Source organism: Hippopotamus amphibius, chromosome 2 (assembly GCF_030028045.1).
Source record: "Hippopotamus amphibius kiboko isolate mHipAmp2 chromosome 2, mHipAmp2.hap2, whole genome shotgun sequence".
Lineage (NCBI taxonomy): Eukaryota > Metazoa > Chordata > Mammalia > Artiodactyla > Hippopotamidae > Hippopotamus > Hippopotamus amphibius.
Window position 1 is genome coordinate 194,046,307 of NC_080187.1, and position 21,553 is coordinate 194,067,859.

Sequence of the window (21,553 nt, forward strand, 5' to 3'; positions counted from 1 at the left end):
ACCCCCCCAAAAAAAAAAAAAAAAAAAAAAAGAGAATCCACCTGCCAAAAACAAACATGAAAAGATGCTCAACATCACTAATCATTAGAGAAATGCAAGTCAAAGTCACAATGAGGTATCACCTCACACTGGTCAGAAAGGCCATCATCAAAAAATCTAGAAACAATAAATGCTGAAGAGGATGTGGAGAAAAGGGAACCCTCCTGCACTGTTGGTGGGAATGTAAATTGGTACAGCCACTATGGAAAACAGTATGGAAGTTCCTCAAAAAACTAAAAACAGAACTACCATACAACCCAAGAATCCCACTACTGGGCATATACCCTGAGAAAACCATAATCCAAAAAGATACATGTACCACAATGTTCACTGCAGAACTATTTACAATAGCCAGGACATGGAAGCAATCTAAATGCCCATCAACAGATGAATGGATAAAGAAGATGTGGCACATATATACAATGGAATATTACTCAGCCATTAAAAGGAATGAAATTGAGTTATTTGTAGTGAGGTGGATGGACGCAGAATTCGTCATACAGAGCAAAGTAAGCCAGAAAGAGAAAAACAAACACTGTATGCTAACTCATATATATGGAATCTAAAAAAATGGTACTGATAAACCCAGTGACAGGGCAAGAATAAAGATGCAGTTGTAGAGAACAGACGTGAGGACATGGAGTGGGGGGCAAAGGAGAAGCTGGGACAAAGTGAGAGAATAGCACTGACATATATACACTACCAAATGAAAAACAGATAGCTAGTAGGAAGCTGCTGTATAAAACAGGGAGATCAACTCGATGATGGGCAATGACTTAGAGGGATGGGATAGGAAGGGTGGGAGGGAGTTGCAGGAGGGAAAGGATATGGGGATATAAATATAAATACAGCTGATTCACTTTGTTGTACAGCAGAAACTGGCACAACAGTGTAAAGCAATTATATTCCAATAAAGAGCTTTAAAAAAAAAAAAAGAATCCGCCTGCCAATGCAGAGGACATGGGTCCAATCCCTGCTCCAGAAGACCCCACATGCTTCGGAGCAACTAAGCCCATGTGCCACAACTGTTGAGCCTGGGCTTTAGAGCCCGTGAGCCACAACTATTAAGCTCGTGTACCACGACTACTGAAGCCCATGCACCTAGAGCCGGTGCTCCACAACAAGAGAAGCCACCACAATGAGGAGCCTGCATACCACAAGGAAGAGCAGCCCGCACTTGCCACAACTAAAGAAAGCCCGTGCGCAGCAACAAAGACCCAACACAGCCAATAAATAAATAAATAAATAAATAAATTTATATTTTAAAAAAGACTGTCAGGTTCACAGATGAGAAAACTCAATTGTAAAGACGTCAATTCTCCCAAAACTGATCTATAGAGTCAATGAGATATCAATCAAAATCATAAGAGGTTTTCTGCTTGTTTTATCATGCTCATTCTAAAATTTATATGGAAATACAAAGGGCCAAAAATAGACAGGATAATCTTAATGAAGAAAAACAAGATGGGAAGACTTGCTCTACCAGATACCAAGACAATTTAAAAGCTATAGCAATGAAGGTGGCATTGCTACAAGGAAAGACGGATAGACTAAAGAATCCAGAAACAGAACCACACCAGTATGGACATCTGATTTTGACAAAGGTGGCAATACAGAACAAGGGAGAAAGAAGAGCCTTTTCAACAAATATGCTGGGCAATGGATATCTATACAGAAAAAGTGAAACCTGACATCTTCCTCAAATCATTCCTAAAATCTACTCCACATGCATTTTAGATCTAAATGTGGAAGATAAAAAATAAAATGTCCAGATTTTAGACAGAGGTTCTGAGGTCTTCTGACCTAAGGCACCTGTGGATAGAATTCAAGATATAAAAAATATTTTTTGATACTTCAACTATATCTTCTCACGCCTTAGCATTTTAGTGAGCCAATTCGAATTGACAGCATCTCATAACTTTGCCTGAGTTTTCCAGGAATTGTTTATAAGTGCTGAGAATTAACGTTCTGTCCTCACCAACCCTCAACCAATCTGTGTATGTGTGATGCGTGTGAAGATTAAGTGTGAGGAACATAATGTTGGGAGGAGCACTGGCTCCCAGAGTTACCCGGAAATTTAAGCTTCTTAATCACCTGCATGATAATCACTCTTTTTTAAGCACTTTCACTTCCCTGCCTCAAACACAGTGTATTTCTTTGTGAGCACTGCCCATATTAATAACTTGAACTCGAATCCTTGCCTGGGGATCTACTTCTTGAAAAACCAAGAAAACCAAGACCCAGAGTTACCACGAACTTGAGTCAGGGAAAACAATTACTTCTCTATTTTTGTAACTGCTAATTGAAGGAAATGCTCAATTTCAGTTATGAATATAAGCATACCAAACTGGTATCAGCAGTACTTGTGACTTTGTCTCTAACAGAAATCACAGATGTTTTACTATTACATGACAGCTGCTACAGATACCTTCAAATACTTTTTATACTCCTCACTACTTTGAAATTGTTATTTATTAGTTTACTGCTAAACTTCACACAATTGCAGTCTTTCTGCCTATAATGTTATGCAGTCTTCCTGTCTGTAATGTCATCAACTCTTGAGCAACTAACTACCTCTGTGCCAAGTAATTATTCAACCACAAAAGAGTTGAGTGTTATACAACTAAAGATTAACTCAAAGAGCCTTGGGTGAATTCTGATGTTCTTGGAAAATCTATCCTTGCCTTGTAAAGTGTAATATGGAAATTTTAATTCATACACAACTAAATACAAATAAACTTTAACTCGTGATTTTTAAATGTAATTTTTTCTTAGTCAATACATTAACTAAAAAGTATATAACTGATATCGTCACAAATTTATTTTTTAATATCTTGAAGCTATATTTCAATAACCGAATGGTATCATTTTTATGAGTTCAAAACTATTCAAAAATAAAATTTATATTATTTGGGAATTTATACCTGTGAAACTATCTTTTTAAAAAAGCAATGGGGGGCTCTCATACTTTCCTTTCATCCCTATCTTTTATACATTTCTATTCCTTTCTTTTTATTTGCATATTTCCAACCACATTACGCTCTTCTGTTCCCCTTTCTTCCAGCCATTTTAAGTTTATTTTATCTTAACATACTTATAAGCAACACTATCGGTCTGCTCAGACTCCTTGCTCTATTCTCCAGATGACGCACTGCCATGGTATTTAATATTAGGCTTTTGTCTTTATCTTAGTTCTTAGTACAGCTGTCTAATTACATTCTGAGAATCTCCATTCTCTCTGGTGGTACTCCAGCTCTTTTCTATATTTGATCCTAGCTTACAAAATCTCCCTGGATTCATGTTTGGATGTGTAGGGTGTTATTTGTTGTTTGTTTGCTTTTGCTTTTGTCTCTGATTTGTTCTGTTTCAGTTGTCAATTTCTGCTGGGTTTCTCTTTGAATATCTGATAGCACACTGGGGTTCTGTCAGGTCTTTCTAGAGCCTTATCTCCTAACGGATTCAGTAATTGTGTGTCTTATACATGTATGTGTTTCCTAGACTTAATATTCATTTAATCCAATACTTGGACATTAGTCTGAGGCTTGGACAGTCTTCTGTAAACACCTCTATCGCCAGGACAAGCAACCCCAAAAGTTTGGACAACCATGAGGAAACAAAGAAACACCATGCAGGCAAAGGAGCAGGAAAAAAACACACAAGACCAAATAAATGAGGAGGAAATAGGAAAAATGCCTGAAAAAGAATTTAGAGTAATGATAGTAAAAATGATACAAAATCTCGATAACAAAATAGAGAAAGTACAAGAAACAGTTCATAAGAACTCAGAAAAACAAACAGCAATGGATAACAAAATAACTGAAATTAAAAATACTCTAGATGCTATAACCAGCAGAATGACTGAGGCAGAAGAACGAATAAGTGAGTTGGAAGATAGAATGGGGGAAATAACTGCCACGGAGCAGGAAAAAGAAAAAAGAATAAAAAGATTAGAAGACAGTCTCAGAGACCTCAGTGATAACCTTAAACGTACCAACATTCGAATTATAGGCATCCCAGAAGAAGAAGAAAACAAGAAAGGGTCTGAGAAAATATTTGAAGAGGTTCTAGTGGAAAACTTCCCCAACATGGGAAAGGAAATAATTAATCAAGTCCAAGAAGCACAGAGAGTCCCATACAGAATAAACCCAAGGAGAAATACACCAAGACACATATTAATCAAACTAACGACAATTAAACACAAAGAAAAAATATTAAAAGCAGCAAGAGAAAAGCAACAAACAACATATAAGGGAAAACCCATCAGGATAACAGCTGACCTTTCTACAGAAACTCTGCAGGCCAGAAGGGAATGGCAGGATATCCTGAAAGTCCTGAAAGAGAGAAACCTACAGCCAAGAATACTCTACCCAGCAAGAATCTCATTCAGATTTGAGGGAGAAATCAAAAGCTTTCCAGACAAGCAAAAGTTAAGAGAATTCAGCACCACCAAACCAGCCTTACAACAAGTGCTAAAGGAACTTCTCTAAGTAGGAAACACAAGAAAAGGAAAACACCTACAAATACAAACCCAAAACAATTCAGAAAATGGTCATTGGAACACACATGTCCATAATCACTTTAAATGTCAATGGATTAAATGCTCCAACCAAAAGACACAGACTGGCTGAATGGATACAAAAACAAGACCCTTCTATATGCTGCCTACAAGAAACCCACTTCAGACCAAGGGATACATATAGACTGAAAGGAAAGGGATGGAAAAAGATATTCCATGCAAATGGAAGTCAAAAGAAAGCTGCAGTAGCAATACTCATATCAGACAAATTAGACTTGAAAGTAAAGACTATTAAAAGAGACAAGGAAGGACACTACATAATGATCAAGGGATCCATTCAAGAAGAACATATCACAATGGTAAATATCTATGCCCCCAATATAGGAGCACCTCAATACATAAGGCAAATGCTAACAGCCATAAAAGGGGACATCGACAGGAACACAATAATAGTGGGAGACTTGAACACCCCACTTACATCAATGGACAGATCATCCAAACAGAAAATCAATAAAGACACACAAGCTTTAAATGACACATTAGACCATCTCGACTTAATTGATATTTATAGGACATTCCATCCAAAAACGACAGACTACACTTTCTTCTCAAGTGCACACGGAACATTTTCCAGGATAGATCACATCTTGGGTCACAAATCAAACCTCAGCAAATTCAAGAAAATTGAAATCATATCAAGCATCTTCTCAGACCACAACACCATGAGACTAGATATCAATTACAGGAAAAAAACTGCAAAAAAGACAAACACATGGAGACTAAACAATTCACTCTTAAACAACCAAGGAATCACTAAAGAAATCAAAGAAGAAATCAAAAAATATTTAGAAACAAATGACAATGAAAACACAACAACCCAAAACCTACGGGATGCAGCAAAAGCAGTTCTAAGAGGGACGTTTATATCAATACAGTCCTACCTTAAGAAATAAGAAAATGATCGAATAAACAACCTAACCTTACACCTAAAACAACTAGAGAAAGAAGAACAAAGAAGCCCCAAAGTGAGCAGAAGGAAAGAAATCATAAAGATCAGAGCAGAAATAAATGAAAAAGAAAGGAAAGAAACCATAAGAAAAATAAATAAAACTAAAAGCTGGTTCTTTGAGAAGATTAACAAAATTGATAAACCATTAGCCAGACTCATCAAGAAAAAAAGGGAGAAGATGCAAATCAACAGAATTAGAAATGAAAAAGGAGAAGTAACAACGGACACCTCAGAAATACAAAAGATCATGAGAGACTACTACAAGCAATTATATGCCAACAAATTGGATAACCTGGAAGAAATGGATACATTCTTAGAAAAATACAATCTTCCAAGACTGAACCAGGAAGAAATAGAAACCATGAACAGACCAATCACAAGTACGGAAATTGAGGCAGTGATTAAAAATCTCCCAACAGAGTCCAACTCGAGGATGGAAGATGCCTTAGAGGACTGGGGCAGGGAGGGTGGGGGGGACTCGAGGGGAGGGAGTCAAGGAAGGGAGGGAATACGGGGATATGTGTATAAAAACAGATGATTGAACCTGATGTACCCCCCCAAAAAAAATAAAATAAAATAAAAATTAAAAAAAAAGAAAAAAAGAAAAAAAAGAAAAAATCTCCCAACACACAAAAGCCCAGGACCAGATGGGTTCACGGGCGAATTCTATCAAACATTTTGAGAAGAGCTAACACCTATCCTTCTCAAACTCTTCCAAAATATTGCAGAAGGCGGAGCACTCCCAAACTCATTCTACGAGGATACCATCACCCTGATACCAAAACCAGGCAAAGATGTCACAAAAAAAGAAAACTACAGACCAAGATCACTGATGAATATAGATGCAAAAATCCTCAATAAAATACTAGCTAACAGACTCCAACAGCACATTAAAAAAATCATCCACCATGATCAAGTGGGGTTTATCCCTGGGATGCAAGGATTCTTCAATATACGCAAATCAATCAACGTGATACATCATATCAACAAATTGAAGGATAAAAACCATATGATCATTTCAATAGATGCAGAAAAAGCTTTTGACAAAGTTCAACATCCATTTATGATAAAAGCTCTCCAGAAAATGGGCATAGAAGGAAATTACCTCAACATAATAAAAGCCATATATGAAAAACCAAAAGCCAACATCGTTCTCAATGGGGAAAAACTGGAAGAATTCCCTCTAAGAACAGGAACAAGACAAGGGTGTCCACTCTCACCACTATTATTCAACATAGTTTTGGAAGTTTTAGCCACAGCAATCAGAGAAGAAAAAGAAATCAAAGGAATCCAAATTGGAAAAGAAGAAGTAAAATTGTCACTCTTTGCAGATGACATGATATTATATATAGAAAACCCTAAAGACTCTACCAGAAAACTGCTAGCACTAATTGATGAGTTTAGTAAAGTAGCAGGATACAAAATTAATGCACAGAAATCTCTTGCATTCCTATACACGAACAACGGAAGAGCAGAAAGAGAAATGAAGGAAACTCTCCCATTCACCATTGCAACAAAAAGAATAAAATACCTAGGAATAAACCTGCCTAAGGAGGCAAAAGATCTGTATGCAGAAAACTTTAAGACATTGATGAAAGAAATCAAAGACAACACAAACAGATGGAGGGACATACAATGTTCCTGGATTGGAAGAATCAACATCGTGAAAATGTCTGTGCTACCCAAAGCAATTTACAGATTCAATGCAATTCCGATCAAATTACCAATGGCATTCTTCACAGAACTAGAGCAAGAAATCTTACGATTTGTATGGAAATGCAAAAGACCCCGAATAGCCAAAGCAATCTTGAGAAGGAAAAATGGAGTTGGCGGAATCAGGCTTCCTGACTTCAAACTATACTCCAAGGCCATAGTAATCAAGACAGTATGGTACTGGCACAAAAATAGAAAGGACGATCAATGGAATAGAATAGAGAACTCAGAAGTAAGCCCAAACACATATGGGCACCTTATCTTTGACAAAGGAGGCACGAGTATACAATGGAAAAAAGAGAGCCTCTTCAATAAGTGGTGCTGGGAAAATTGGACAGCAACATGTAAAAGAATGAAATTAGAACACTCCCTAACACCATACACAGAAATAAACTCCAAATGGATTAAAGACCTACATGTAAGGCCAGACACTATAAAACTCCTAGAGGAAAACATAGGCAGAACACTCTATGACATCCATCAAAGCAAGATCCTTTTTGACCCACCTCCTAGAATCATGGAAATAAAATCAAGAATAAACGAATGGGACCTCATGAAACTTAAAAGCTTTTGCACAGCAAAAGAAACCATAAACAAGACTAAAAGGCAACCCTCAGAATGGGAAAAAATAATTGCCTATGAAACAACGGACAAAGGATTAACCTCCAAAATATACAAGCAGTTCATGAAGCTTCATACCAAAAAAGCAAATAACCCAATCCACAAATGGGCAGAAGACCTAAATAGACATTTCTCCAAAGAAGACATACAGATGGCCAACACACACATGAAAAGATGCTCAACATCACTAATCATCAGAGAAATGCAAGTCAAAGCCACAATGAGGTATCACCTCACACCAATCAGAATGGCCATCATCACAAAGTCTGGAAACCACAAACGTTGGAGAGGGTGTGGAGAAAAGGGAACTCTCCTGCACTGTTGGTGGGACTGTAAATTGGTACAGCCACTATGGAAAACAATTTGGAGGTTCCTTAAAAAGCTACAAATAGAACTACCATATGATCCAGTAATCCCACTCCTGGGCATATACCCAAAGAAAACCATAATCCCAAAAGAAACTTGTACCATAATGTTTATCGCAGCACTATTTACAATAGCCAGGACATGGAAGCAACCTAAATGCCCATCAACAAATGAATGGATACAGAAGATGTGGCATATATATACAATGGAATATTACTCAGCTATAAAAAGGGATGAGATGGAGCTATATGTAATGAGGTGGATAGAACTACAATCTGTCATACATAGTGAAGTAAGTCAGAAAGAGAAGGACAAATATTGTATGCTAACTCACATATACGGAATCTAAAAATGGTACTGATGAACTCAGTGACAAGAACAAGGATGCAGATACAGAGAATGGACTGGAGAACTCGAGGTATGGGAGGGGGAGGGGGGTGAAGGGGAAACTGAGATGAAGCGAGAGAGTAGCACAGACATATATATACTACCAACTGTAAAATAGTCAGTGGGAAGTTGTTGTATAACAAAGGGAGTCCAACTCGAGGATGGAAGATGCCTTAGAGGACTGGGGCAGGGAGGGCAGGGGAGACTCGAGAGGGGGGAGTCAAGGAAGGGAGGGAATACGGGGATATGTGTATAAAAACAGATGATTGAACCTGGTGTACCCCCAAAAAAATAAAATAAAAAAAATTTAAAAAAAAAAAAAAAGCAATGGGGGGCTTCCTAGGTGGCACAGTGGTTGAGAATCCGCCTGCCAATGCAGGAGACACGGGTTCGATCCCTGCTCCAGGAAGATCCCACATGCCGCGGAGCAACTAAGCCCGTGCACCACAACTATTGGGCCTGTGCTTTAGAGCCTGTGAGCCACAACTATCGAGCCCATATGCTGCAACTACTGAAGCCCACGCACCTAGAGCCCGTGCTGCACAACAAGAGAAGCCACAGCAATGAGGAGCCCGCACACCGCAACGAAGAGTAGCCCCCACTCACCGCAACTAAGAAGAAAGCCCACACACAGCAAAAAAAAAAAGACCCAACACAGCCAATAAAATAATAAATTAATTAATTAAAAAAAAAAAAGCAATGGGGCGTTCCTGGTTGTGCAGAGGTTAAGAATCTGCCTGCCAATTCAGGGCACACAGGTTCGATCCCTGGGCTGGAAGATCCCACATGACTCGGAGCAACTAAGCCCATGCGCCACAACTACTGAGCCCGTGCTCTAGAGCATGCAAGCCACAACTATTGAGCCCACGCGCTGCAACTACTGAAGCCCGCACGCCTAAAGCCCATGCTCTGCAATGAGAAGCCACCGCAGTGAGAAACCTTCACACCACAGCAAAGAGTAGCCCCCGCTTGCCACAACTAGAGAAAGCCCATGTGCAGCAATGAAGACACAATGCAGCAAAAAAAAAAAAAAATTTAATAATTAATTAATTAATGCAATGAAATAAAACATAAAATTCAGAATTCCGGTTGCCTCGGTGGGAGGGGGATGAGGAGATGCAAGAGGAAAATAAGGAATCCATTAGTTTTATGTCCTTTTTCTCAACTGGGTAGCAGGTATATGTGCATTTGTTTAATTATTATCTTATATATGTTTTATATACATTATTTTATACTTATGAAATATGATATAACTTTAAAAGGAGCATTCATAGAATGAGGAAAAAACTCTTAAAAATCAAAAATGTGATAGCAGGAAAAAATTATTTCTAAGTTAAAGCTAAAAAACATCCCAGAATTTAAACCAAAAAAAAAAAATGAAGGGGGGGGGGGTGGGAAAAGAAAATTTGAGGATCAGTACAGAAGCATCCACAACTGAATAAGGCGAGATCCCGAAAGACAGAAAAGAGAACATGAAAGGAAGGAAATAACACAAAAGGAATAATATAGAATAATCCCCCTGAACTGAATGACATGAGTTTTCAGATTAAACAGGCACATCAAATTGCCTGCACAAAAAAAGTCTTTATACTTTAGAGATACACACTAAAATATTTATAGATGACTGACCCATACCATGACATCTTGAAATTTCAGAACACCAGGATAAGGGGAAGATTTTCATAACCTCTACAAGCTGGAGCTGGGAGAGTATGGTCATAATGGCACTATACCTCTCAAACAGCAACAATGGAAGCTGGAAAGCAATAGAATCACGATTTTTTAAATTCTGAAGTAAAATTAGTTCCAACCCAATTCTATGCCCAATCAAATAAAGCATAACAGCAGAAAAAAGAATTGTTCACTGGCAAGCCTCAAAAATGTTGTTTGTTTTTTTTTTTTCCCATTCATCTTTCCTCAGAAACCTACTAGAGGATAACTCCATCAAAACAAGGAAAGAAGAAGATAAATGAAGCTAAGAAACAGGGTATCTAACAAAGGAGATGGGCAAAGAGAATCTTCCGAGGTTGGTAAAAGAAATCCTGAAATGACAGCTCTGCTATTTTCGACTCAGAGAACAACTAAGCCAGATTGGAGCAAAAAGAACACACATTTCCAGGATACCTCCTACGTGGGATGATACTGAGAGAAGATTCAAAGAATGTCAGAGGTGTGGGGGATGAATCAGGTATATAGAAAACTAAGCAAACAGTAAAACTAAGTAATTATTAATGCCAAAGCAACTATTCCATGAAAAATCATTTTTACACTCTTAATAATGTGAATAATAAATAGTGATTTTCCCAAATATTATGAGACATTTATATCAGAAAGACAGGAGGAAGGACAGTGAATATGTGTATGTGGAAATGGGGTTGGGAACATCAGCTAAAGAACTGAAGTCTTAGCCTCAACAGTAGCAAGGCCAAAGATGACACATAAAGCCAAAAAAGAAAAAAATATATATATATAAAAAATGGGAGCATAAGCAAGTTACTTAATGATATGGAAAGAAATACTAATGTAGGCAATCTTATGAATCACCACCTCTAGGACACAGGAATTAAGAGTGGGAAGAATAGAGTGCGTCTTTTCATTGTAAATCTAGTAGTAATATTTTACTTTTTAAATTATGTCCATATGCTATTTTTTAAACATAAAAATTAATTTTAAAAGCCATAAATTTTTACAAAGGTCAAATAAGGATAAAAGTAATAGCCATTATTTCCCAAATGCCAACTATCTATGGGAAACATACCAGATCCTTTATGAACACTATCACTATTCCTCAGGCCATCTTTGTAACATAGGATTATCCCAATTTTACAGATGAAAAAACTGAAAATGAGAATGAATAAGGAACACTTTTAATTGTTTTGTTTTTTCTGTTTATGTTTTGTTTGGTCCTTTACCTTTCCAGCAGTAGCAAAATATTCACCATCAGGGGACCACTCCATCAAATGTACAGATACTGAGGTTCTAAAAAAACAAAATTAAACCGCATAAGATCTGGAACACTATATATAAATAATCAAAATAAGATTTTCATAACATCATCAAAACACCTCTCTAAAAACAAATCTTAATATTTCACCTCCCTAAAAATATAAATTAACTCATTAAAACTAATCCAAAGCTTACTCTGGGGACCCAAAGAAGATGCAATTAACATGCATAAATGATAGCGCAATCTACATGCCCCCACCAACATCCTAACGTAACATTTTAAAAACTGAGTTCATCATCTTCCCTGGCTAGCTGGATCCCTTCACATAACCCTTCCAACTTGAAAAGGTGTCCGGCAACTTCCACCACATCTTCCCTCTCCCTATCCCATCTATATCTCATGCATTAATGAATAATTCCTATGTGTCAACCTTATCAACCCAAGTCCCGAGATTATCAACTATGAAAACATTTTCATCCTTTTTTAAAACAATCAATTGTAGCACAGATTAAAGGATGATGTTATAACGAGTTTTGGTTAGAAAAAGTCTATTTTCTAGGCTTCTAAGATCACTATGAAAGAGAACATATCTCAGGAAGCATTTTTTTAATTAATGAACATAACAGAGTTAGACACTAACTTGCACTGCCAGATGCACTTCCAATCATTTAAAACAGGAGGAATTTTATCATCGATTTCTTCCTCCTCTTCTAGAATGTCACCTCCTGGAGGAGCCCACAACTGAAGAGAATCAGTTGCTGTCAACAATCTGTTATCTGAAAAGTAAAGAATGTTCTCATGAATAAGCAAGGACTATCTAGAGAAATAAATGCACGTCAGTTTCTACTTAGGTCTGTAAACTATTCTGTGAAAAATAAGCAATAGTGTCCATGAAAACAAAACCCCCTGTGTAGTATATCCATTTAAAAGTTCTATGAATCCACTGACAAGAAAACTTGATGGAAGCCTGAGAACAAGAAAGAAAAGCCTACTGACAAGGCACTGTTGTCTATCAGGTAAACCTTTTTAAAAAAAACAACAGCAAAAGTAGAATAACAAAACAAACCCCCCAAAACTCTGATAAACACAACACAGAATATTCACAGGATATACAACATAACTAAAGATTAATGACATTTGTTTTTCTACATGGACTATTAAAATTACCCCCGTTAACTGTAAATGTAAAAAGGGACAACAGCCAATATCATCAGAAGTTTCTACTCTTTCAACAATAAAGACAATAATTTCCTGAAATACAAATAACAAAATGAGATAGGGTTTATTTGGTCTTGTTTTATTTCTGATTTTATTTCTTAATAAATACAATAAGAGTAAAGTGCAGCACATTAACTAACGAAACAAATCATCATTGTTTCTTGGAACAAAACACTCAAAAGTAGGGGGGAAGCACAGAACTAATAGTAAAGTAAGCACTGTACAAAGTAGTGTATATGAAAAAGAAAAAAGTACACTCATTCACTAGCAAAAAGAGAATACAACTGATCATCTTCTTCTTAGGGGAGACTATACCACATTGTAATCACACACTTAAAACAAATATTAACTTTTCATAATTTCTAAAGGTAAATGCTAAATACCTTGGGGGTCCCATGCTAAATTGTATGTCACGGAACTCAAAAAAAACTGCCCAGTTTTAAGCCACTGACACTTGAGTTGCTGAAATATACAGAGAGAAAGAAAAAAGAAAAAGGTATGTTTTCAAAATAATATTCACAAACACTACCATATTATCATTTTCTTCAACTTAAAGACTTTATGATTTGAAACAAAGATATAAATATTTCACTATTATTTTCAAGATACTGTTTTTAAAATTGTTTCCAATGATTCCACTTATTATTCTACCACATCAAGCTGTTTGCCACACCCATCATCGTTTCTTGGAACAAAACACTCAAAAGTAGGGGGGAAGCACAACATCCTTGTTGATTACCTCTTACTGTTTTCATTCTGAAGTATAGAAAGATTTAAAATTTAAAAGTCAAAGGCTTTTCCCATGAAATACATTAAGTAAAATAGGTATTTCTTTGCAGTAGACAAACATAAATTGTCCTTTTGTGAAAGTATAATGCAAGGTAAAGCCATGTCAAGGCTTTTTATAGGCAAGTTATGCATTAATTGTTTGGCAAGTAATAATTCAATAAATGGCAATGCCCTCTCTTATTATACTTTTAAAATATTTAACAATTAAATAATTTATTCAAGATTCCAGGACTAGAGGTGGAATTTTAAAATACAACTACAAAACCTGAATTTCAGTATCCCTATTTTATATTTTCTAATCAGGGAAAAGGATATTTTTTGAACCCTATCACTGCTGACCCAACAACAGTCACAACAGAATTTTAAATACTGCTCAACAGATCTATTTTAAAGTAATAATAAAATCATACCTAAAACTAGAGCTATCCCTAATATTCTTTCCTTTAGTGTTTCTGAGTATAATCTGTGGATGAATTACATTGCAGAAATTTTGGGAATGAGGTCTGGAATCTGAAATTTTTTTCCTTTTTTTTTTTTTTTTAAATTTAATTTTTATTTTATTTTGGAGTATAGTAATTTACAATGTTGTGTTAGTTTCAGGTGTACAGCAAAGTGAATCATTTATACATATATATATACCTATTCTTTTTCAGGTTCTTTTCCCATATAGGTTATTAGCGAATATTGAGCAGAGTTCCCTGTGCTACACAGTACATCCTTGTTGATTACCTATTTTATATACAGTACTGTGTGTGTGTTAATCTCAACCTCTTAAATTATCCCTTCCCCTCCTCCCCTTTCCCCTTTGGTAACCATAAGTTTGTTTTCAAAGTCTATAAGTCTGTTTCTGTTTTGTAAATAAGTTCATTTGTTTCATTTATTTATGAATTATTTAAATACGTACTCTAGATGACAGTATTCTGAAAATTTAACATGCATTTCATAATACTATAATAGGGAAAAGACTGTCATACAATTTGTACTTCTGGGGGAAATGTAAAAAGAAATATTCACATACATACATTTAATGAAAAATATCAAAACCACTTATTTACTGAATTTAAGAATACAATTTTTTTTTAAAAAGCTACTGGTAAATGTCAAAAGGTGAAATCTTAGCATTCAGATTTCACACTGGCAGTTTTAACTATTTGTGAGTGATGGTGGAGTTCTAATGCATGTAGTAATTTTAAAATTTTTAAATTTTTCTAACCATATTGGATTTTCTGAATATTAAGTAAGATAAAATATAATTCAGCACCCAGTGAATTTACCTAAGCTCCTAACTCCTTCATTCAGCAAATATTTAGAAGTACCTATTATGTTCCAGATACTGTTCTAAGAACTTGAGATGCATCAGTGAACAAAAGAAACAAAGCTCCCTACCCTCATGGAGCTTACATTCTAAACAGTAACCTATAAATAAATAAACAAGATAAGTGCTATGGAAAAAAAAGTTTAAAAATAGAAGGATAGGCAAGTTAAAATGATGGTGGGAGAAGCAAGTGGCAATTTTTAAAGGGGCAGTCAAGGCACATCCCACTGAGAAGGTATTACTGAGCAAAAACTTCAAGTATCTGTAGGCGCTGGCCCTGGAGCTATCTAGAGAAAGAAGGGCATTCCAGACAAAAGAACAACCAATGCAAAGGCTCAAAGATGGGAGGGCAACTATTCAAAAAACAGTGAAAATACTAGCGTGGCTAGAGTGACCAGAGCGGACGAAAATAGTAGGAGATGAGCTCTGAGAGGTGATAAATGGGTTGCAGGTGCGGGGCGAGGTGGGGGTGAGAAAAGGGCTGTGGTCCATTCTAATGCTTTTTGGCTTTAAGTGTGAGAGAAATATGGAGCCATTTGAGTTTTTAGGAGAAACGTGTCATGATCTACTCTGTTGAGAACAGAGAAAGGGCAGGGGATAAACATTAAACAAGAGACTAGTCTAGTAACCTAGATAGGAAATAACAGGAGTTCAACTGGGGTAGATCCCAATTAACAAGGCAAATCTCAACTGGCAATATTCTAGGAAACTGAGTTTCTAAAAGGCCTAGGGGTATGTTCCTAGTGAATGTAAAAGATCTTACAATAAAGCACTGGACTAACTTCATACTGATCTTCCAGATCACCTTCAGCACCAGCTCCTAAGGAGCTCTTTACTGCTGTCAACTGGATTCCAAACTCAATTATAAAACTTTTCTACTACCATTTAATACTTACACAATTTCTCTTATGAGAATTTATGCCCAAGGGCTCAAAAATACAAACAGCATTACCATATGAAGCTGCAACCTAAAAAAGAATGAACAAAGCATTAATATTTAAGGAAAAGAGAAGATAAAGATAACTTCCTTTTCACAATAATATATAAACTGATTACATACACTCCCAATACAGTATTCACAGTTTATTTCCTTCCATAAGTATAACTGGAAAAGTACTGGACTTAAGAATCTCTTCTCTGTTATCAAAAATTCAGCAGGCTTTATTTTACATTTCAAATGCAAGGTTGACCTATTCACAGAAATCATCCTTTCCTATAAAAATTTCATTTTTAAATACAGAAATAACTTTTAACAAAGACATTTCAATGGTACATCTGTCACAAACTTTGTAATCCAATGAAAATAATATAAAAACCATAAGTAGAAAAAGACATCAAAGAGCAACAGGTATTAAAAATATACCAAATAAAATGACATTAACTATACTATCAAACAAAAAATACCAATCGGGAACACCATGTAGAAAGAATAGAGAAAACGGACTAAGGAGAAACAGAGAGACATCCACTGCAACTGGAGGAGAAACAGCTGATGTAGACCTCTCTAGTGGACTTAAGCTAGGGGTTTGGGAGCCAAGAGGACTTTGTTCCATGTCACATACCTGATGAGAAGAAACACAAATTCCTCTCTTCCTAGGGCTACCAGAGACTGTTTTCCAATAATTCCTTGAAAGCCAGTTCCCAGTTTATCCTCCTCTTGGCAAGAGGGAATCAAATACAGGGAACAGACCAAAAACCATCTCTTCTCACACCTCTGGGTCTATGGGTTAACCTATAAAGCTAAATTAGGTACACATGTTTTTAAGACCAGCCAAAAAGGTCTACTGCGATTTCAGGGCACTCTAATACCAAAAAAAAAAAGTGATTTTAATTGTTACTTAATATCTAACAATCTTTCCAAGGAAAGCTTTTATTTCACAATGGTAGGGGGAGAGGTACTTAAAATGCCTGGCTAAGGTAACAGGTACAAGGTGTTATGAATGATCACATGCAACATGTCGACGACTGATTGAACAAATGATTACAACTGGTTAGTTCAAGGTCATAAATCTGAGAGTAATCATCACAAGGACTGGGGATAAAGAAAATAAAAGACAATGAATCAGAGATGTCACATTTGGGGCTTCTTTACTTTCAACCAGGTTAGAAAAAGTAAAAACATGGTTATGAAAAACAAGGTCTTCTATATTTAAAAACAAAAACAAAAACAAAAACTTTGCTCCCAGAGAATCTGTTTATTGTGATTATCACCAGCACATAAATAATTTTTTTTAAATGCATCTCTGACAACTAGCGTAACACCTCAGGACACGTTTAAAGCTACCATGCTTGGCATAGGGAGATGAGCAATGAAACATTAATGAGAGAAATCTGACACTCTGAGTGTTTTCTAGAGAGTAAGCAATACTCAGGGAGAACAACTGGAGAAAAAAATCAGCAAAGCAAGAAACAAGTGTCAGAAAATGCAGTGTTTCGATACTATGTCAATTTTATCCATAGACTGTCATACAGTTGCACATTTACACAAATACTAAAGCTTGATACAAACAGCAGGGTAGGACAGTAGAAATGGTACAATAATCATAATGTATTATTTGGCATAAATCTGCATGATTACTATTTATTACCATGAATATTCTGGTTTAACATATCCTTGATAAAATTTGTTATTACTTAGTAAAGAACAATTTCTAGAACACTAAAACTGTTTAAATTATTACAACTATCACAGGAAAAATATCATTCTTATGTTCCCGTATAGACATTTAGCTCTGTTACACAACATTGGCCTTAATGAATTGCTAGAATATACAGAAAACATGCTATATGTACTATACATATAATCAAAATTGGATTATATTACGTTTGAAATTTGGGGGGAGAGGAACATATGATGAAATTTGAATTATTTTAAAATAAAGCCTCTGTTTAAACTCTGAATGAATGAACTTTAACATTCTTCAAACAACAGTTTCATTAAATTAACAGAAACTTTACAAAGCATCAGTTATATGACAAATGTTACATTAGATGCTAACAACTTGCTACATTTCTTAATAAAAATTTGATGTTATTATAATTTGGGAGAGATAAGGTATGCTAGGTATAGAAGATAAAAGTTTACTTCCTGCTATTGGCTTAATAGCTGCTAGAATTATCAGCTGGCATAGTATCAGTACACACAGGAATGTGAAGGCTACAGATCTTTTAAGACAGTATATACAGGTAGAACAATTAATTATCACTTATCACCTTAATGGCTCTTTATAATTTGTACACAACCTATCATTTTACCCACTCCTATTAAAAGCCATCTAAGTAAAGTATATTACATAATTAGATATTGTAGGCAAGCCCTGTATAAAAGCATAAGACTGTTCTCTGAGATTGTTAAATACATTAAAAGATGACATTTAATTAAGTAAGTAAATCCCTTACTCTTCCATGTTGGTTAGAACACTCCACACAGCTGACCTGGATGTTTCCATGCTTAGCACCAGGAATGATCTGCACACATTCAAAGTCATTTGCCAAAATAACAATATCACAGCCTGATCCATATGCCTAAAAAGAAAAGTTTCACATTATGTAAGATATGTAACTTGTGAATTATTATTAGTTTATCTTAGCTTTTGTTGTCATTGTAAAGGATACCATGATACATTTTACAAAAATAGTTAATGTAACAATATTAAAAATATCAATTTCCAAATAAGAACATTAAAAGTCACACCAAAAAAAAGGGGTAATGACACACCACGTATTATAATTCAACAACCGCTACTAACAGGAAAAGGGTTCTTCCAGATCTTAAACACTACAGCCTCCATCCCTCATAAATCCTTCTGTTTAGAATTTCTCTCTGAAGCTCATCTCAGTAAATCCTAAAGAATAAAACTGTCATCTGAACCTAATAAGGCATTGAGGGCTGCAATTGTGTTCCCAGGGTTCAAACCAGGCTTGAGGAAGATCAAGATAGAAATCAGATGCATTTTCCAACACAATTCCACCAGGTTTAAAGAGCTAGTTAAATAGAAATGAACCCCTGAGGCAGAATTACATGCACTAAGGCAAACACTAAACAGTCAGCTGCCTAAGTGAATCCATGATCAAGCATTCTTGCCCCGTCCCCTCAACCTTAGCAGGCAGGAGAGAGACAGAGAGACAGAGAAAGGAAACCAATCCAAAGTGGTTACACACACACATATTAACCAAAAAAAATAAACTAATTTATATAAAATGTGACGAGTATTGGTCTGGGAAGTAAAACACAAAATCAAGTTCCTGGAAAATTTCCTTGTTCCAAAGAACTACAATGAGCAAAACCACATATTTCTTCCTATTGCCACACTTCTTCTTGGTGTATGCTATTCCTGTTTTGTAACTTTGTGAATTTTATGATGGCATAAGGGGCAGAGGGTGGGGACTTTTTCTTCCAAACTCAACTTACGATTAAATATTAAAAACAACCTAACAATGTAATTCTCAAATGAAAAAGTCCCATAAAAAGCAACATAAAGTTTATGAGGTGGTATTTTTTTCCCACAATTTCTAGAGTCTTAAGCAATATGGTCATGTCCTACAAAATACAAATATCCAGTAGTCAGGGCTGACATGTGATGACATCTAAGTCAGTGAGGTCCACATGGCTGCTAATGAAAGAGGGAACTGAAGGTTCCCTCCTGTTTTCCAGAGAGGAAGACAGACACTACTTCTACTAGTCACCAAAACTTCCAATGTTGCCAAAATCCTGCTCTGACTACCATAAACTATCTTCAACTTGTGTTTACATATACCAAAAAGTTCCCCAAATGAAAAACAAAAACAGAACTTTATGCAAAGGAAATATGGGGAAAAAATCATTCCCAGGAGGAAATAACCATTTATACTCTCACAGACAAGGCAGATCTGCTATACTATGTATTCGAGAAGGCTAAACTGAATGGGAATACAGAGTATAGGCAGAAATGTTTGTGTCACCATGCTAATCTTTACACTTATATTATCAAAATAATGAAAATAATCTTGCCATTAAATATTTCACAATTTCCAGAGTGCTTTATAGCATTATCTCAGCAAAGCAGATGGATGGTAAAAGCAAAACTTTGCCTAGTTTGGAATCACCACACACAGGGTTTTAAATGCTGGTTCTGCAGTACTATGCGATCCTAAGCAAGTTACTTAAGCTCTCTGAGCATTTCCTTGTGGCAAAATGGGAGAAATAATACTCATTCTTAAGATAATCGTGAGAATTAAAATAGAAAATCTATTTACATAGTGCTTAGCACACATCACTCATTAAAGAAACGAAAAAGGGCACGATGTCCCAAGTCTGGGCTAGCAACTGGGAATACAAAAACATAAGATGTGATCCCAGTGAGTCTAATGGAGAGACAACCAAGTGAATCACCCATCACAACTAAATGACAAACTGCCACAAAAGAGAAAGATACCTATAAGTTACTAGCAGAAGACAAAAGGTATCAATAAACATTAAATCACTCCCCCTTTCATCTTTGCAACAAACCTGAAAGGAAGAGATTATCATTATTATTATATATAAAGAAAGATTCGAGTTCATTTATTTGCCCAAGATCATACAGTTAGTAAGTGGAAGATGTTCAGATTCAGGTCCTTACAATTCTTATGTTCTTTTCCCCTGCATTACATATCAAAGAGACATAAAATATTTCAGATAAGTATTAGTAAACTTGCTTTAAAGATGGGCCGTCCCCAGCAACTGCTGCTCGAGACACAGGCTCTTACTGCTCAGTCACTGAAGAGGATTTTCACTCCTCCCTAGACAGCCATAACTGCCTGACCTTTTCCAGAGGGCATGTACCATGCTCCTTAGCAGTAGGCAATCCTGCCATTTTTCTGAACTGCAATAGTTCTAAAACCTGGCTGTATCAAAATCATCTAGGGAACTTGTTAAACATACAGACTGCTTGGTCCCAGCCCAGACTTACTAAATCAGAATCTTCATGAATAAAAGAATTTGGCAATATCTATCAAAATTTTAAATACAATGTACCCTTTGATTGACAAGTCCCTACTTCGCTATAAGCATACTTACAAAGTTTGCCAAAATATACAGAGAAGGATATTCACTGCCTCATTATTTTAAGCAACAAAAACTGAAAATAATCATACCATCTCTCAGTAGGGAAGTGGTTAAATAAATTACTGAACATCCACAGAGTAGAATACTATGCAGTTACTGAAAGTTTAGAGACCACTGGTCTAAAATGGTCTCAAATCCCTTATCAAACTAGTAATTACCATCATAACAGAACAATAATGTGGCACTAGTATCCTGTGGAATCACACCTAGGCAATGCCTACTATGTTATTACTATCCACGGTCATGGCTAGAATGGAACCCCATAAACTACTGCACACAAAGAGCTGGAAAAGTACAGAAGCTGAACATTATTAGTCTTCATCTTTCTCCACAGAGTCTAAAGTACACATAAACCCCAAGTGTGCAAGAAGGAGGACTCATAATCAGTCAGCACTGAATCACATGCATTCTATAACTGAAGGCTCACACGATTTTAATGATTTATATACATGTGTTTGTTTGTCTGGTTCCTACCACACCGAAAGGTCTATCAGAGCAAGGACCATGTTCTTGTTTACCACTGTAGTCCCAGCACCCAGCACATAAGC

General features: G+C 36.1%; 1 protein-coding gene across 4 annotated transcripts in view; it reads right to left on the reverse strand.

The window, feature by feature from the left end:
* DMXL2 (Dmx like 2) overlaps window positions 1-21,553 on the reverse strand; it is a 168,689-nt gene that overhangs the window by 114,264 nt on the left and 32,872 nt on the right. For all 4 annotated transcript variants that reach the window (XM_057722413.1, XM_057722411.1, XM_057722414.1 and 1 more), the window contains exons 2-6: window positions 18,320-18,445; window positions 15,817-15,888; window positions 13,200-13,278; window positions 12,239-12,374; window positions 11,564-11,630 (exon numbers count right to left, since the gene is read on the reverse strand). In XM_057722413.1, coding sequence (XP_057578396.1) covers window positions 11,564-11,630; window positions 12,239-12,374; window positions 13,200-13,278; window positions 15,817-15,888; window positions 18,320-18,445 — 480 coding nt within the window. The remainder of the gene's footprint in view (window positions 1-11,563; window positions 11,631-12,238; window positions 12,375-13,199; window positions 13,279-15,816; window positions 15,889-18,319; window positions 18,446-21,553) is intronic.